Raw genomic sequence first — 15526 nt, forward strand, 5'->3', positions numbered from 1 at the left:
ATGGAATTTCTAAAGTATGTCATTTAAAAATTTAAAACTGTAATATAGACATATTCTGAGTGGTGAATAAAATAAATATTAAAATATTATCCTGTTTTTTTTTTCTTTTTTGTATGAGATAGGGTTTCTCATAATCTAAGCTAGCCTCTAACTGCCTTTGTTGCCAAGGCTTGAACTCCTGTTCCTCCTGTCTCAACTCCCCCAGTATAGGAATTCCAGGTGTGTGTCTCCATTCCCTGCTAGATAGTTAAAGAAGGGATCATTTCCCCCCAAACACAAAAGCACTTATTTAGTGAACAAATTTTTATGAAAGGCATTTTAAGATAGAAACGGCGCGCAGTGATACACTAACTATACCACAGCGAGCATTTGCCAGGGTTAGAAAAAGAGCTTGCCCAGAACTATAAACCTTAACCCAGCTACTTACCCAACATAAATTCGAGTCATTGTTGGTACATACCAGCAATGGATTAAATCTCCATAATTTATGGTTGGTCTGTCGTTATTTATTTTGCAGGTGCATCAGAACAGTTGCTCTACAATGAACACGAGACACGCCGCAAAACATAACTGGCTACTGCAGACTATTTTGGGCATCTTTTAATTTGGGACATGCACATTCGCTCGGGTCTCACATAAACCATCTTAAAGTTATAGGGACACCAGTCAACTGTCCCTTTTATATCTCAGAAGTGAATAATGAAGCAAATTCCAGCAGCGAGTTCTGTTCTAAACAATCCGAATTTTCCGAACTTGGCCGATTATTCTAGCGTTTGGAATCTTTGCCGTTTGCCCAGCACAGCTAGAAATCCATGACTCACAAACGGCGGGCTAGGAATCACAGCGCAGAGCAGGTGAAAAGTTGTTTCCAGTTCTGTCAGGCAGGCGCATACAACTCCCGTCATTCCCCGTGAACGAAATCAACAAATAAACAGAGGCACCGCATTTCGGAGGCTGGCGTGCCCGTTTCGCGCAGGCGTGTGGTCTCTGTAGTTGCCACGCAGGAGCTGCCCGCCCTGTTGCCCTGCTCGTTTAAAACAGGAGACTACATTTCCCAGAACGCCGCGGGGGTCCGCACCGGCCTGCTGACGTCAGCGCTCCCGACAGCCAATGGCAGCGCCGGGCGGCAGTGAGGCAAGCGCCGTCAGGCGCCAAAGTGGAGCCTTTTTTTTTTTTTTTTTGCTTTTTTTTTTTTTTTTTTTTTTTTTTTTTCCCTTTGCCGGAGTCGAGCGGGTGCTGCTAGCGGAGGCGCCATATTGGAAGGGACAAAACTCCGGCGACAGCGAGTGACACAAATAAACCCCTGGACCCGTTCGTCTCCGCATCAGTCAGGGCCGCGATGTTGTATCTAGAGGACTATTTGGAAAGTGAGTGCGCGGCGCCGGCGGCGCGGCGATCGGGATCCGCGGCGGGCGGGAGCGCGAGTGGCCCGGGCGGGCGGGATGGCGGGAGGGAGGGGGAGCGGGGGATGTTTCTTTCTCACGGTAACTGGCAGCCTCGTTGTGAGCCGCCCCCCCCCCGCACGCACGCACGCACGCACGCGTGACGCCAGCGCGCAGCCCCGCCGTTGGCCCCGCCCTCTGACGCACTGTGCCTTTGACAGTGATTGAGCAGCTGCCGATGGACCTGCGGGACCGCTTCACGGAGATGCGCGAGATGGATCTGCAGGTGCAGAGTAAGTGGCGCGTCTCCACCGCCCCGCGGCGGCCCCGCGGCGGCCCCGGCCGCGCCTGCCGGCTCCTCCGCGCTACTTTTCTCGGGCTGTCGTTACTGGAGGCGGCAGGCACACCGTTCCGCTCACACGCGGGGCACAGAAAACACAGTGTATGTGTACTGCACGGAGATGACGACACTGCACCGCAGTGGAAACTCGCGTGACTTTAAGAAGGTTTGCACCCGAGCCTATATGTGGAACTCGGAGTTCTGCATTCAGACCTGAAAGTTCATTACGTTCCAAATTTCTCAAGAGTAAAGACGTAGAATCACAGATTCCGTGCAGCTCCTTAGGGACCCTAGTGAACTCGGAAGGCCGAACTTTGACAAGTTGCATGTCAAAGAACACACTTAGCGCTGTCAGCAACATGATCATTTTCTCAAGCCAAAGCGAGTGAGGGAAATAGGAATTTACCGGGCATCTTCCAATCTGCTCTTTATAAAAATGTAGATATTTATTGTTTTATAAACAGCCATGTACTTCAGGCTGGGTTCACACCGTGTATCCTAGGCTGGCTCTCATGTGATCTTCCTACTTCTGCGTGCCTATTGCTGGGATTTACAGGCATGGCACAGCTTTTATTTATTTATTTATTTTTTTATCAGTGCTCTGCAGTCTTGTATGTGACTTATTTCCGAAATTAACCTTGTTCCTTTGGAAGGCCAGACTGGAAGTGGCTCAAAGGCAACTTGAGTTTGCTGAGAGCTTGTTCTTTTTCATTCTTAGTTCCCCGCCCTTATCCCTGAACCTACCCCCTACACAAACACACACACACACACACACCTGTACCTTTTGTTCCCAAATATACTTTTCTCCTCTCAGTCTCTGGGCCTTCTCTTGGCTGCATTGCCCTGTAGCCCATCATAAATGTGTGATAGGTATATGTGTGATTTTTTCTTTTTGTGTGTGTGTGATTTTTCTTTTTTACGTTGGTAGTTGCAGTAGGAAATATTGGCTGAGGCACATTCTAGAGGGATTGAGCAGAGCTTGATGTCAGATAGATTTGGGTTCACTCTAGGACATCAACAGTTTCTTATCCACCTTGGCTATAGTGCTGCCTTGGGAGCATATATATATGTGTGTGTGTATATATATATGACAGTCTCCTGAGGATTTAAAATAATACAAATAATTAGGATGTATAATGCCCATTACAGATAGGTTTAGAATGAGGGATAATTTAAAACATTTTTAATCATTTAATTTTTTAAATTTTAGAATTTTCTAAAGTTAAAAGTGATTACATATTAGCAAAAGTAGCAGCATATTTAATAACAGATGCAACTGAAAGTAAAATGCTTTTTAAAAATTAAGATTAACTGGAATTTCTAAGAATCTTTTTTAAAAAGCTATTATGCACTGAAGTTGTTTAAATGGTGAATATAATGAGCAAATTTTTCTCCATTTCTAAAACAACAAAATCCCTTTTATTTGTTTGTCTTTTTTAGCAGTCATCCACTACGGTCATTATTTTTGGCATGGGCTTTGGAAAAACCTTACATAAAATAAATAGCATGTGCATTGAGTGAGTAAATGGCATCTTAAGTGAGCAAATTACCACGTTTCATACCGCCATATGAAAGCCATATGAAATGAAGTGATGGGGTGCTTGGTGCTGTGTAGCAAATGTTGAATCTGTTATCACTCTCTTTAGTAACAGAAGTATGAGAACTTTCCAGGAGTGACCTCAGCAAGCAACTCTGATTGCCATAACCAGCCGACTTCATTCCATTAGCTTTGATTTCAAAGCTGTGCTATTTGAGGGTTGCGGCCATACATCTCTTGTCTGTGTGGTTGACTCTACCTTGATTATTGGAAAGTCCTTTGAAGTAACAGAAGTCAGTACAGAATGTTGCAGGTTTTCAAAACAAAGGAATTAAGGCATTACTGTTTATAGAATAAAAGCATAATGTATGTAAGCCGCTAGCAAACTAAAACAGTGCATATTGTCAGACTTTGTGTCTTTGCTCAAATCAAAGCAGTTTGTTCAGCTAAGTATGAAATGTTTTGTTATGTCAGATGCAATGGATCAACTAGAGCAAAGAGTCAGTGAATTTTTTATGAATGCAAAGAAGAATAAACCGGAGTGGCGAGAGGAGCAGATGGCATCCATTAAAAAAGTAAGTGAATGGATGGTTGTCAGTCACAATTGGGACGCTCTGAGGGGGATATTTAAAATTAAGTATATCCCTGGATAATGAATGAGGGAATGTCAGGAGTGGTGTAGGGATGTTTGCTATGTTTTAGAGCAGTGGCTCTCAACTTGGAGGTCATCTAAGACCATTAGAAAACACATTACGATTCATAACAGTAGCGACGTTATTGGTATGAAGTAGCAGTGAAAATAATTTTATGGTTGGGTTTCACCACAACATGAGGAACCTGTATTAAAGGGTCACAGCACTGGAAGGTTGAGAGTCCCAGGCTTAGAGCTTCCTGTAATTCTTTCTGAGTTGCGGCTAGTGCTGTGGGATTTAGGGCTGACCTCCAGATTGGATTACGGATTAGGTGCAGTGAACGTGCTGTGCACGTGGGATCTAGTGTCTTCAAGGAGGCACTGCAAAAGCAACCTCAAAGACTTGGCTTTGGTCCTCACTGCCTTGTAGCTGTGTGACATGGTTCAACTTTTTTAATACGAGGAAGAACACATCCCTGCACCCAACCTTTATATAAATTTTAAGGATCTACAGAAACATTAGTTTTGAAACTAAAATTTTCATAGTTGCATTATTTACTTTTTGATTTGGAAGAAAAATTGTTTCTCTTAGTAGGTGCAAAAAAAATCTATATTCATAAGAGAAGTGGTCATAGCTTTTAAAGTACACAGAGCTTGCACATGTTAATCTGGAATTCAATTAAAGGTTTGGGTGTTTGTTTGTTTGTTTTGATGTAGCACAACTTGAACATACACTCCAAAGTTGTCTGTGGAAGCTCATAGGATTTTTGTGTTGTTGTTTTTTGGTTTTTTTTTTTTTTTTTTTTAAATAACATGGAGAAATATCTATAGTACCTAATTTAAAACTAGAACTGTAGACCAGTTGAACAGTAGAAGCATGTAGGTCAGAATCCTTTCTATGGCTCTATTTTTGGAGTAAACACTGGAGCTGAAGAGATGGCTCAATGATTAAGAGCACTAGCTACTCTTTTTGAAGACCAGGTCTTCTTCCCAAGAGCTACATGATGGCTCACAACCATCTATAACTGCAGTTTGACGGACTCTAATCCCCTCTTACCTCCATGGGCATGTGGTATACATACACACATGTGGCAACACACATACATCAGATAAATATTTTTTCAAGTTGTAAAAATGGAGTGTTGTTGCGTTTTATATGTTAGCTAAATCTTAGCATTCTTTTATTTTCTTATTTATTAACTCATAACTTCCTAGTAGAGAGACTGGACATGGCATAACTTTTTTTTATTTATATCTTTTCTGAGATTTTTGAACATCTTCTTTTAGTTTTTGACTTTGCTTCTTATTCTGATGCCCTCCCAACCACCCCTACCCTGGAGGTTTGTTATTGCCAATATGAGAAGACCAAGTGATAACAAGGTAGAGTAATGAAAATGCAGGAAGATATATGTGTCTGTTGCCAATGATTAAAGTGAAAACGTTTTTCTTTAGGACTACTATAAGGCTTTGGAAGATGCAGATGAGAAAGTACAGTTGGCAAACCAAATTTATGATTTGGTAAGTAAAAGTGCATATTATGGCTGTGTATTCTAGAAGTCTGGATTTTGTTACCAATTTCATTAGTTTAAACATAAACTAGAGTGTTGCTCTCTTGATCATATTTAATTTGAGAGTTCAGTGTTTGTGTCTTGGTTTCATTGGGGAAGAGTAATAGAATTCCACAGTTTTACTACTGTAAGATTATGGGTGATATTTTTATTTTAGAAAGAATTGGCTTAATTTAATTAACCCTTTTCTATCATTTTGAAATTGTAGCTATGATAGCCAAGAGTTCCTTGTGAGTGAGAGTTCTTGGTGCTCTGATTAAAATGAGAACAAGACTTCTTGTATCAGTGTTCACCTAGGTGATGCTGATGCATAGTTGACATCACCTGGGTCAGGCACATAACTGGGACCATCAGATTACATACACTGAAAGAAAAGAAAAACATTAAACAGATTCCATGTGAAATGTGTGCTTTTTTTTTTATATATTTTTGTCTTACTGGTTTTTTGTTGTTGTTTGCTTTGACCTTTGTTTTATGTTTTTGAGAGGGGGAGGACATGAAATTGTGGGTAGGGAGGTGGGGAACATCTGGGAGGAGTTGAGGGAGGGGAAAGAATATGATAAAAATATATTGTATGTAAAAAAATGAATAAAATGAAAAGAAAAGGAAAAAAGGTGTTTCTTTCTTGCAACAGTAATTCTAAAAGTTTGAAGTCACCAAGAAGAGCGATACACGTGCATTTGTCTATCAAACTGATGTTATGATGCTATTGCTACCATATGATATGAAATGAAACATCTGTTTTTAATGCAAAGCGTCTCCTTAATATGCATTTTAAAAAAATATTTTCTCTGTGTGTGTCAGAGTATGTTGAAGCAGAACCATGTTTACATTAGGTTGACTTGAACTTTTACCATCTTGTATGTTAGTTTTGCAGCGTCTTTTAGATAATTTGCCATTGAAAACTGTGTGCAAGCCAAATGTTACCGGTGAACATAACACCTAAAAACGTTCTAGCTTCATCTCTGTTACTGGTGTAAAATGCTCTGACCAAAAGCAGCTTAGGGTAAGAAAAGATTTATTTTGGGTTATAGGTTAGGGTTCCTTGTTGAGAAAAGTCAGGACAGGAATTTGAAGTATAAACCAGGAAGGAACTGTACTTGCTGGCTCATACAGACTTGCGTTCAGCTAGCTTATACAGCCCAGGACCACCTGCCCAAGAAATAATAGCACCCACAGTGGACAGAACCCTCCCCCAGCACTTAGTAGAGACAGCCCCCTTCCCCATGTCCACAGGCCAGTTTGATCTAGGCAGTTCCACTCTAACATGACTCAAGTTGGGAGTCAAAGCTCACCAAGACACCTTACGTGTGAAGCATACAAATGTTTGCATTAAATGAAAAAATCAATATCATGTAAGGACGTGTGCTGTTGTTTTTATATAGTGCAATTTTTAAAAATTTAATTAATATTTTAATCTTGCTAAATAAATTGTTGAAAGGGACAGTTATAAGTAAACTGATATTTAAAAAGTAAGTGCAAAACTTTCTTGAAAACTCAATACTTACAGATCTGAGGCTTCTGAAAGTGCTTAAGGCTTTAGTTACTGAAGGTAGAAGTGTGTCTCACAGATGAAATATATTCCTTTTATTATTACTTTGCTCATTTTTACTCTTTGACAATTACATCACATGTGTGTAATGAATCTTAGTCATCTTCACTCCTAATTCTCCTCTTGTCCTGCCTCCTGCTGAACGTCAAGAAGCCACCCTTCACTTTCATGTCTTCTCTTCTGTGGAACCCACTTTAGTTAGAATTCTCTGCACCAGCATAGTGGAAAGGTTTTTCTGGAGCATGGACACCTTATCAGAGGCTCCAGCACTTAAGAAAATTATCCTCCTACCCCCTCTGGCCACCACTAACTGACAGCAGACGACCAGGAAGTGTAGGACCTCATAGTCCCTCTGTTATCCATGATGAAATATTGACAGGCTCAATCTTGGGCAAGTTACCACAGCCTCAGTGAAATCACCTGTACAGTGCTTTGGCGTGTCCGTGTCCATGTACTTTGTTTCCCATCTCCCTGCCTGTGGCTGTACCACAGTGTTCCACAGCCTTGGAAGGGATGTGATGCCTCATTGGGCTGAACACACCCCACCCCGTGTTCTTGGCACTCTGACTAGTTAAGCTTCCCTGCGTTAACTGCCACCTACTGCAGTAAGAAGGCTTCTCTGCTCCGGGCTGTGGACAACACTAACTCGAGCACATAAACATGAGCATTTAGAAGGAAATGTGACATGATCATTTAGCAAAACCTGGGTAATAGGTTTTCCTCTGTGGCCTTTGACCTCCCCAGCTGTAAGTGTTTGACCAGATTTACGGTAGGTATGAGTTCCGTCCTGTGGACTGGGCTTCAAATCCAATCAGAAAGCCATCTGTTACTTACATAACAGTCAAGGCACTTTTGGACCAGAGGGCACACTTGGCCAGGGAGGTTGTCACTAGCTCATTCTTACAGTAAGACTGTTGATGACTTCTCTTCATCAGCAGCTTGCAAAGTGTTCTCTTGCACTTTGAAATCAGTGGGGAAGAGTCTTACTGATGCGTGCTACCTTCAGCAGTAGAATTATGTGGGTTTACTATCAGTTCTGGTGGGAAACCAAGTAGTTGGGTTTTGTTTTCTGAATGGAGATAATAAGCTGGGCTCTTAATGGGTTCTTTGTCATGGTAGCAGACGTGATAAATGAACATCCATACAGAAGCTCTGTTCAGCTGCTTCACTGACTGTGGCTCTGAAAACAGGTCAGCTCAATCGCCAACCTCAGCTTCTTTATCTGTAAAATGACCTTTTCTTTTATCTCATGCTGCACTATTTAATGCACATTCATTTACATGCATGCACATATACACACCTATATGTACAAACATACATACAAGCACATATGGCACATATCATTCTTAGGATAGTTTTCACTCCTTTAAAGCCTCACTTTATCTCCCTTTTTTCCATCTGAAATTTTCTCAGCCCTGCCAAGTTGAAGCTATTTTTTTTTTTCATCTGCTAATAACTTTAGGCTTAACATTTACCTTTTTTTTTTTCTTTTTTCTTTCTCTGTCTTGCTACCTCTGCCATCCTGTCTGTTGCTTTTCCTCCCTTTCCTTTAAAATTCACCATTGCTATTTCATAGCCCTTTTATTCCTATTGAGGTACTATTTCTTGTGCATGTCTTGTACAGAATCTAAATACATAATTTAGAATTGAGATAGTGGTTATAAAGATTCTAGAGACCATAGGGGAATGTTGGTGAGTAGGTATGAAGGTAAAGGACCTATTATTTCTAGTTCATGCTGTTTTAAAAGGATAGAAGAAAGGATTTTCATTGTTTTCACAGACAGGAAAAAGAGATCAAGTGTTGAGATGGATGTGTTCTGAGTTGAATATTACACATATAGCACTTTGATACATCACATAGCACTTAAGAAATACAGGTTTTGCGTATTAATATTTTTTCATGTCTGCATGATCTATATATAAATAGAAGATGAGGGAGAGGGAAAGAGAATGAGTGAGAGAAAGAATGAACATACATGGTAGGCATGGAGTCCAGAAAGAGGCATTTTGGAACCTTTGGAGTTGGAGGCAGGCATGTTGTGAGCTGGGAGCCAAACAGGTCCTCTGGAAAACAGTATATGCTCTTAAACACTGAGTCATCTCCCGAACCCCTATATATTAGGTTTCAAAAGTCCTCCTTTGAGACCTAATGAGCTTTCTATTTCCTCTGCTTTTCATTGTTTACAATACTTAAAACCTTTTCTTGCAGTGCCCTTCATTCATTAAGAAACAGGGCCCAGATTCCTGTTAGTTGGCCTGTGAGCCATCTTACAGCCTAGTTATTTGTGTCTTCTGCTCTGCTCCATGTTCCAGTGCTGAACCTGAGCAACGTGTGAAGTTCCGCCACCTCTGAAATACTTCTTGGATATGGGCCTCATTTCCTTCTACTTACCATCCATGTTTTTAAGAAATCTGAGACCAGTTGAGCTCTTGAACTTTTTTTTGTTTCTAAAGCTTATTAAAAATCAAACAATAGAAAACCTTTACATAAAAATATGTCAATTTTAGTGTCTACATTGTTGTCCGCACAGAAAATTGAAACATGGTACTGTTTTGTCAAACTGTAGCATATGGCCACAGTAGTAGCCAGGCCAATTCATCTGGTTCGCCATTACAGGGACGGACACATACCTGTGCCTGTGGATGATAGAACTTTAAAACACACATGTGCGGGTCACTCGCATAGCCCCATGGTGGCTCCTTAATTCAGATACAATCAATATTGCTAATGTGTAAATTAGTACAGGCCTATGGACCAGTGTTCATAATATTCTTTAGCAACAGGTTGGGTTGGGTTTTTAAAAACTAGGCAGCAAATCCAGCATTTAAAGTGCCAGAAGTAAAGACCTCTAAGGAGAGAAGATGTCATGTCATGCAAATCACAGAGCATTGTGACTGTGGGCATGCTTCCGTTAGTGACAGGGTCTAGAGCCATGGGCCTGGTGAGCATTGTTACAGACAGTGGCATCCAGATTTAGGAATGTGGAGAAGGGAGTTTGGTTGATTCACAATTTAAACAGTTTTAAATATTTGGGATGATTTCAGTTCTCATGAGCTGCAGACCCCATGTGCTACTCTGCTCTGGCTTGTCTCCCAGAGTCAACAGGCCCACCACAGCAGCAAGAGGAAGACCCAGACACGCAGAACTTGTCCTTGGCGAGGTGTCCATCACATTCAGACATTCATTTAAAATTCCCACGGCTGCATGTCAATCAGATGTCCCATTGAACGGCTTCTTATGTTGACATTCTTTACCAGCCATTCTTTAGGACCAGCCTGCCTGTAGTATTGAGCAGGGCCAGAGCCCCATTTGAGAAATGGGGGTCAGAGGGCCTACAAGACGCAAGCACTCCAGCTGTGATACGCCAGAGACTCAAGGTTAGGTGATGGATATGTAACAAAGACAGTGATTGTTGTGGCAGAATACGCTTGCGTAGTATACCTGTATGCTTCTGACCCCAGGCACCAGCCGCCCCCGGGCCCACACTGGGCTCTGCTCTCCTGTGATACGTTAAAATACCTTAGATCCTTTCCCAGTTTGCATTTTCTAAGTTGGGTTCCACATGTTGGCTGGTTGTCTGATAGCATCATTACACGAACACCAAGAGCAGGGGCTTGTGGGCTTTTATTTTTACGTCTTTTCTTTTGGTAAGACGCAGTAAAGGAGCAGAGTCGTCCTGATGGTTTTGTGAGGCATTCAGCTCCCAGGCCTCCAGTGCATAACTGGCAGCCTTGCTGTAGGGCTTGGGCTGTTGTCCTGCTCTAACTACGAGTTCTGACATTTTGGTTTGGGTTTTTAAAAACTAGGCAGCAAATCCAGCATTTAAAGTGCCAGAAGTAAAGACCTCTAAGGAGAGAAGATGTCATGTCATGCAAATCACAGAGCATTGTGACTGTGGGCGTGCTTCCGTTAGTGACAGGGTCTAGAGCCATGGGCCTGGTGAGCATCGTTACAGACAGTGGCACCCAGATTTAGGAATTTGGAGAAGGGAGTTTGGTTGGTTCCATTGAGGAATCTGCATAGGTGTGCAGCAGGCCTTCTGGTGTTGGTCTCCTTGGTTTGCCTGTGGTATATATGCAAGATTAGAGTCTCACAACAGTGTGATGCAGCCATGATCATTCAGGCCTTTACAGCCATTGAAGCAGGACATTCTCCCCAAGCATGGTTGGATACCATAAAAAGCTAAAATGATACGCTCAGGATGCGAGGCTAAGCACTGCACTCAGGGTCAGCCGCTTTGGACCCAGAGAAGAGCATGTCTGATTGCATGCGGGTTGATGCCCCAGGTCCCGCCTCTGAGAAAAAGGTATTGGACGGGTCTGATGTTCTTTGGGTGGATGACACCTAAATGAACATCTGTACAAAGTCCCAATTTATTTCTAATATCAGAGATCAGACCTCTACTCTTGCCTGATGCGTCTAAAACAAAAAGGGGGAACTGTAGAGAGCTGCAGAATGCTATGCCTTAAAGATGGAGCTGGTTTCCGCCTTCCACCTTCCCGATGGTGAGTGCTCTCTGTCACGAACAACTCCACATTTGGCTAAGGCCGAGGATCTGGCTTGCTTCCATGTATGTGGACCTATCTGCATTGCCCCCGTGGCACGCCTGGGTTGGCTACCCAGAGGCTATTTAAGCTGTGGGCTGGCTTTCCCCGGGGTCCGAGGATTGTTCAATGTTCCTGAATAAACTGCATTGAAAAAAAAAAAAAGAAAATTACAAAAAAAAAAAAAAAAAAAAGAGCAAATATCTGAAAAGTACCTCCTCTGTTCAGGGCTCTTAAACTTTTATCCACACTTTTCAGTACCCTCAACATCACTGGCATCTTAGGTGTCTTCACTTGTTGGCCGTCACCAGCACTTGTAGCTGACACAACTGGAGGCACTAGGCAGCTGAGGAGCTGCTGCCTCTGCAGACTTATTGGTTTCACTTATATTTGGATCCTTTCATTAGATACCAGGCCTTAGTCCTTGCGTTTGAGTGGAGTATTGTTTTTTGTTCTTCCAAAGCAATGCCCTCATTTCCTACAAACATCCTCTCTCCAGTTATGTGATCTTTCCTTGCATTGACAAGAACTTAATTTGAGGCTTTTTAGTGACCCTTTCTGCAGTATCTCTAGGCCATATCTCTGCCTATCAGTTATTCATGAGTCATCTCTTTCTATAGCTTTGCTTACTTACCTCTTACTCCTCCACTGTCACCACCCTACCATCTGTCTGTCTTATTTCTGTCTCTCTGTCTTGGGTGGAATCTCTTTGTATAATCCAGGCTGGCCTTGAACTTATGAATGTTCACTTTTACTAATGTTCCTATCCCTCCCATCCCTTCCTTGACTTGTCTATAGCATATATGGATTTTATTCTTCATCTTCTGCCATTACTTTCTTTTCCTTATATTTAAACATTTGCTCCTCCCTTCCCTTTTAAAGACACTTAGTCCCAGCACTCGAGGAGGCAGAGGCATACAGATCTCTGAAAGTCTGAGGTCAGCCTGGTCTACAAAGTCAGTCAAGGACAGCCAAGTCTACAAAAAAAAAAAAAAAAAAAAAATGACACTTTGACAGGCACTGAATCGAATACTGTTCTGGGTCTTCCTTGAGTTTCTCATTCATGCTTTTTGATGTTCTCTTTCTTCAGTTGATTTCTAAATCCATTTGAATTTCTGTTTTGTTTGCCAGTCTGCTGAAATTTCAGTTGATAAATTCTTCTGTTTTTAACCCACTGGACACTCTTAGTACACTTTGACTCTCGGAAACTTAAATGCTGTTTCATGTTCTTTTCATTGACATTCTTGCTCATATGTTGTTACTTGAAGGTTCTACTAAAATGTTGCCACCTTCGTGGCCTTTCTTGTACTCTAATGTAGATCAGAATGATGGTGTTCCTTGGCTTCTGTCCTTGACCCTTATGCTTCAAGTATTGCTCATAGATAATTTTCTACCCTCTCCTAATTCCCTGTCAAGAGGGCAGAGAAGATTTATACCATACCAGTCAGTAAATTGTGTGATACGATGTGCTTGTATTCCCTACCAACATGCCTTCCACACAAGTAGAGAAACATTCTGAGTTATCTTCCCATATGGTCTTAGTTTCAGACACTAGACAGAAGTTCCTTAAGCCTGAACATTTCTGAGTTGCTGAATCACGTAGTCTGAGACTTTCCCCTCTCAACCCCCATCTCTATTTCAAAAGATCCACTCATCTGCAGTTTCTCAGCTTAGGATACTGAAAGTCCTCCTACAGTCCTTGTTTCCATCTGTCCCACACTTAATCTCTATGACCGGATCATTTTCCTCACCAAGTAATTCCTCCTCACTTGTGTAACCTGCTATAGTTCCAGTACTTTTTAAAAATAGGAATGTAATTAGAAAGAATACAATATGTATACACAGCATATAACTTAAATTTTGACTAACGTATTTACTATTGTAACCATAGCCCAAACAAGATAAAGAGCATTGCTAGTTTCTAACAACCCCTTTTGCATCATTTCTAGTGCCTAACCCCTCTAATATCTTCATCATGTGCTGGAAAGACTAAAGTATCTTTTCTAAATGATATTTTAACTTTGACTTATCATGCTTTTTCTTTTTTAAAATATAAGCTTTTTGCAAAAAGTCTATACATGAATATTGTATTTTCATCGTGTCTATCCTTCTTTCTCCTCCCTCCAAGCCCTCTTAGGTTTATTATGCAAATGTTACTTAGGCAGTCACATTGTTGACATTCCATGGATGTAGCTTCCTTCTTATGTCTAGAAGGTATCTACTACTAGGTATCCTGGTGTTCTGCCACTTAGTCTTTCCACACACACCCCTTCCAGGTTTTTTCCTGATTCCCCAAGTCCTACCCAGTTATCAAGCTTATGAACCATAACAGTGACTGGCCTAGCACGATATCTCCAATACTACAATAGTGGCTCTTTTATCTTGGGGTAGCTAATAGCTTTCTAATTGTATTTAGGCCCTGCTCTTTAGCAGGAAACCTATGCCTGATATTGTAAACTTATCCAGATATCATGGCTAGAGAGGTTGTAGACCCTGGAGGAGAACCTACTGCTGCCATTTTTTCCTAAACTAATATAATTTGTAATTATATTCTAAATACTTACTCATAAACCCACAGATAAGTGTTCTTACTCATCAAAGAAGCTTTTTAGAATAGATGGAGACTATTACAGAGATTCACAACTGGTCAAATGAAGAGAATAGGTGACTGTGGGGTGCCCAACCCCAGGTGATAAATCTATCATGCTTATTCTAAAATACACAGCCGTCATGCTGTGGCCTTGATTGAAATCCATTGGTATTTTGTTCCGGATTTATTTTACTGTGTTCTTCAGGGTCCTTCTTGATTCTGTCTTTGCCCAGTTCTTTTTAGTATTCTTTTTAATATGTTCTCTATTTTTTTTTTTTTGTTTCTTCGGTTTCTTTAGTTTCTTCAGGTTATTTTTTGTACTGCTTATGATAATTGTGAAAGAGTTCTTCAAAAGAAATAATTGCAGTTTTGTTTAGCAAAAAGAGACATTTTAAAAATACTAAATCTTTAACTTAGCAAGTTGGCTCAGACTATAGACACCTGCTGTCAAGCCTGATGACTTGAATTTGATCTCTTGAACCCACATGATAGGTCTCTTACCTCTCTAGACTTGTGGAGTAGTTGTGTAGACTTTACTAATCTGAAGGTTTAAAATTTGAAAAGCTTCCCAGAGTTGAAGCTTTGTGGATGTTGACATGATGTTACAAGTAAAAAATTTCATATCCCATTTCATTTTATATCTGACAAGTTAAAGGCAAAACAGGATATGGATATTCCCTTTAGATTATGTGAGTGAGATGGAAATGAAGTGTGTGTTGAGTCAAGATATCTCAGTATTTTATGGAAACTTCCCCAAATCTGAAAGCATTTGAAATCCAAAACACCTCTGCAGTCCAGTATATGCATTTCCATTAACAGGCACTGAACCTGTCTACAGGCAGATTTTATGCTTCGGTGTTTTATATAAAATAGAATTTCATTATGCTTTTACACACTGTAGTATTTTATTTGCTTTTAACATCAGTAGTAAATGGATGTATTCCTTTGACTAACGCTACACTGGTCATGTCATTTATCAAGGAAAGAAACCATGTTGTGCATCTACAAATAAGAAATGCCGATAAAGAAAACAAAAATTACCTTATTAGATAATTTCCTAAAATCTTAACACATTAACAGTCATTAAACACCTATTTACGTTTGTTAACCAAATACCACTAGGAAGTTTTGCATTGCAATACCCAATAAAGTTGATTTATATGTACTCTGCTAAAATTAGAGCTTTTCAGTTAATGCTTGAGTGTTTTTCATAGCCTGGCATTGCTCAGCACCCTTGAATTTCCTTCTGTTTATGTCTATTGGCCTGTCCCTGATGTGATTGAACCTCAGATCCACATTCTACCTATAAATTTGAAAGTTCTTCACTTGATACTCTGCGTAAAGAAATAATATTATGTCAGCCTTACCTTTTAATTTGTCT

The 15526-nt window shown here is 40.8% G+C and overlaps 1 protein-coding gene across 2 annotated transcripts in view; it reads left to right on the forward strand.

Annotated features, from left to right (window-relative positions):
- The first annotated feature begins 1178 nt into the window (after positions 1–1178).
- Ing3 (inhibitor of growth family member 3) overlaps positions 1179–15526 on the forward strand; it is a 32136-nt gene continuing 17788 nt past the window's right edge. Inside the window, exons 1-5 of one of the 2 annotated variants that reach the window (XM_021656929.2) lie at positions 1228–1367; positions 1604–1675; positions 3734–3834; positions 5343–5408; positions 5667–5862. In XM_021656929.2, coding sequence (XP_021512604.1) covers positions 1340–1367; positions 1604–1675; positions 3734–3834; positions 5343–5408; positions 5667–5672 — 273 coding nt within the window. In that variant the 5' untranslated portion in view covers positions 1228–1339 and the 3' untranslated portion in view covers positions 5673–5862. Of the gene's footprint in view, positions 1368–1603; positions 1676–3733; positions 3835–5342; positions 5409–5666; positions 5863–15526 lie in introns of those variants that run through there. The other variant, XM_021656928.2, reaches the window with a different exon arrangement.

The sequence above is a fragment of the Meriones unguiculatus genome, chromosome 21, assembly GCF_030254825.1.
Source record: "Meriones unguiculatus strain TT.TT164.6M chromosome 21, Bangor_MerUng_6.1, whole genome shotgun sequence".
NCBI classification, from domain to species: Eukaryota; Metazoa; Chordata; class Mammalia; order Rodentia; family Muridae; genus Meriones; species Meriones unguiculatus.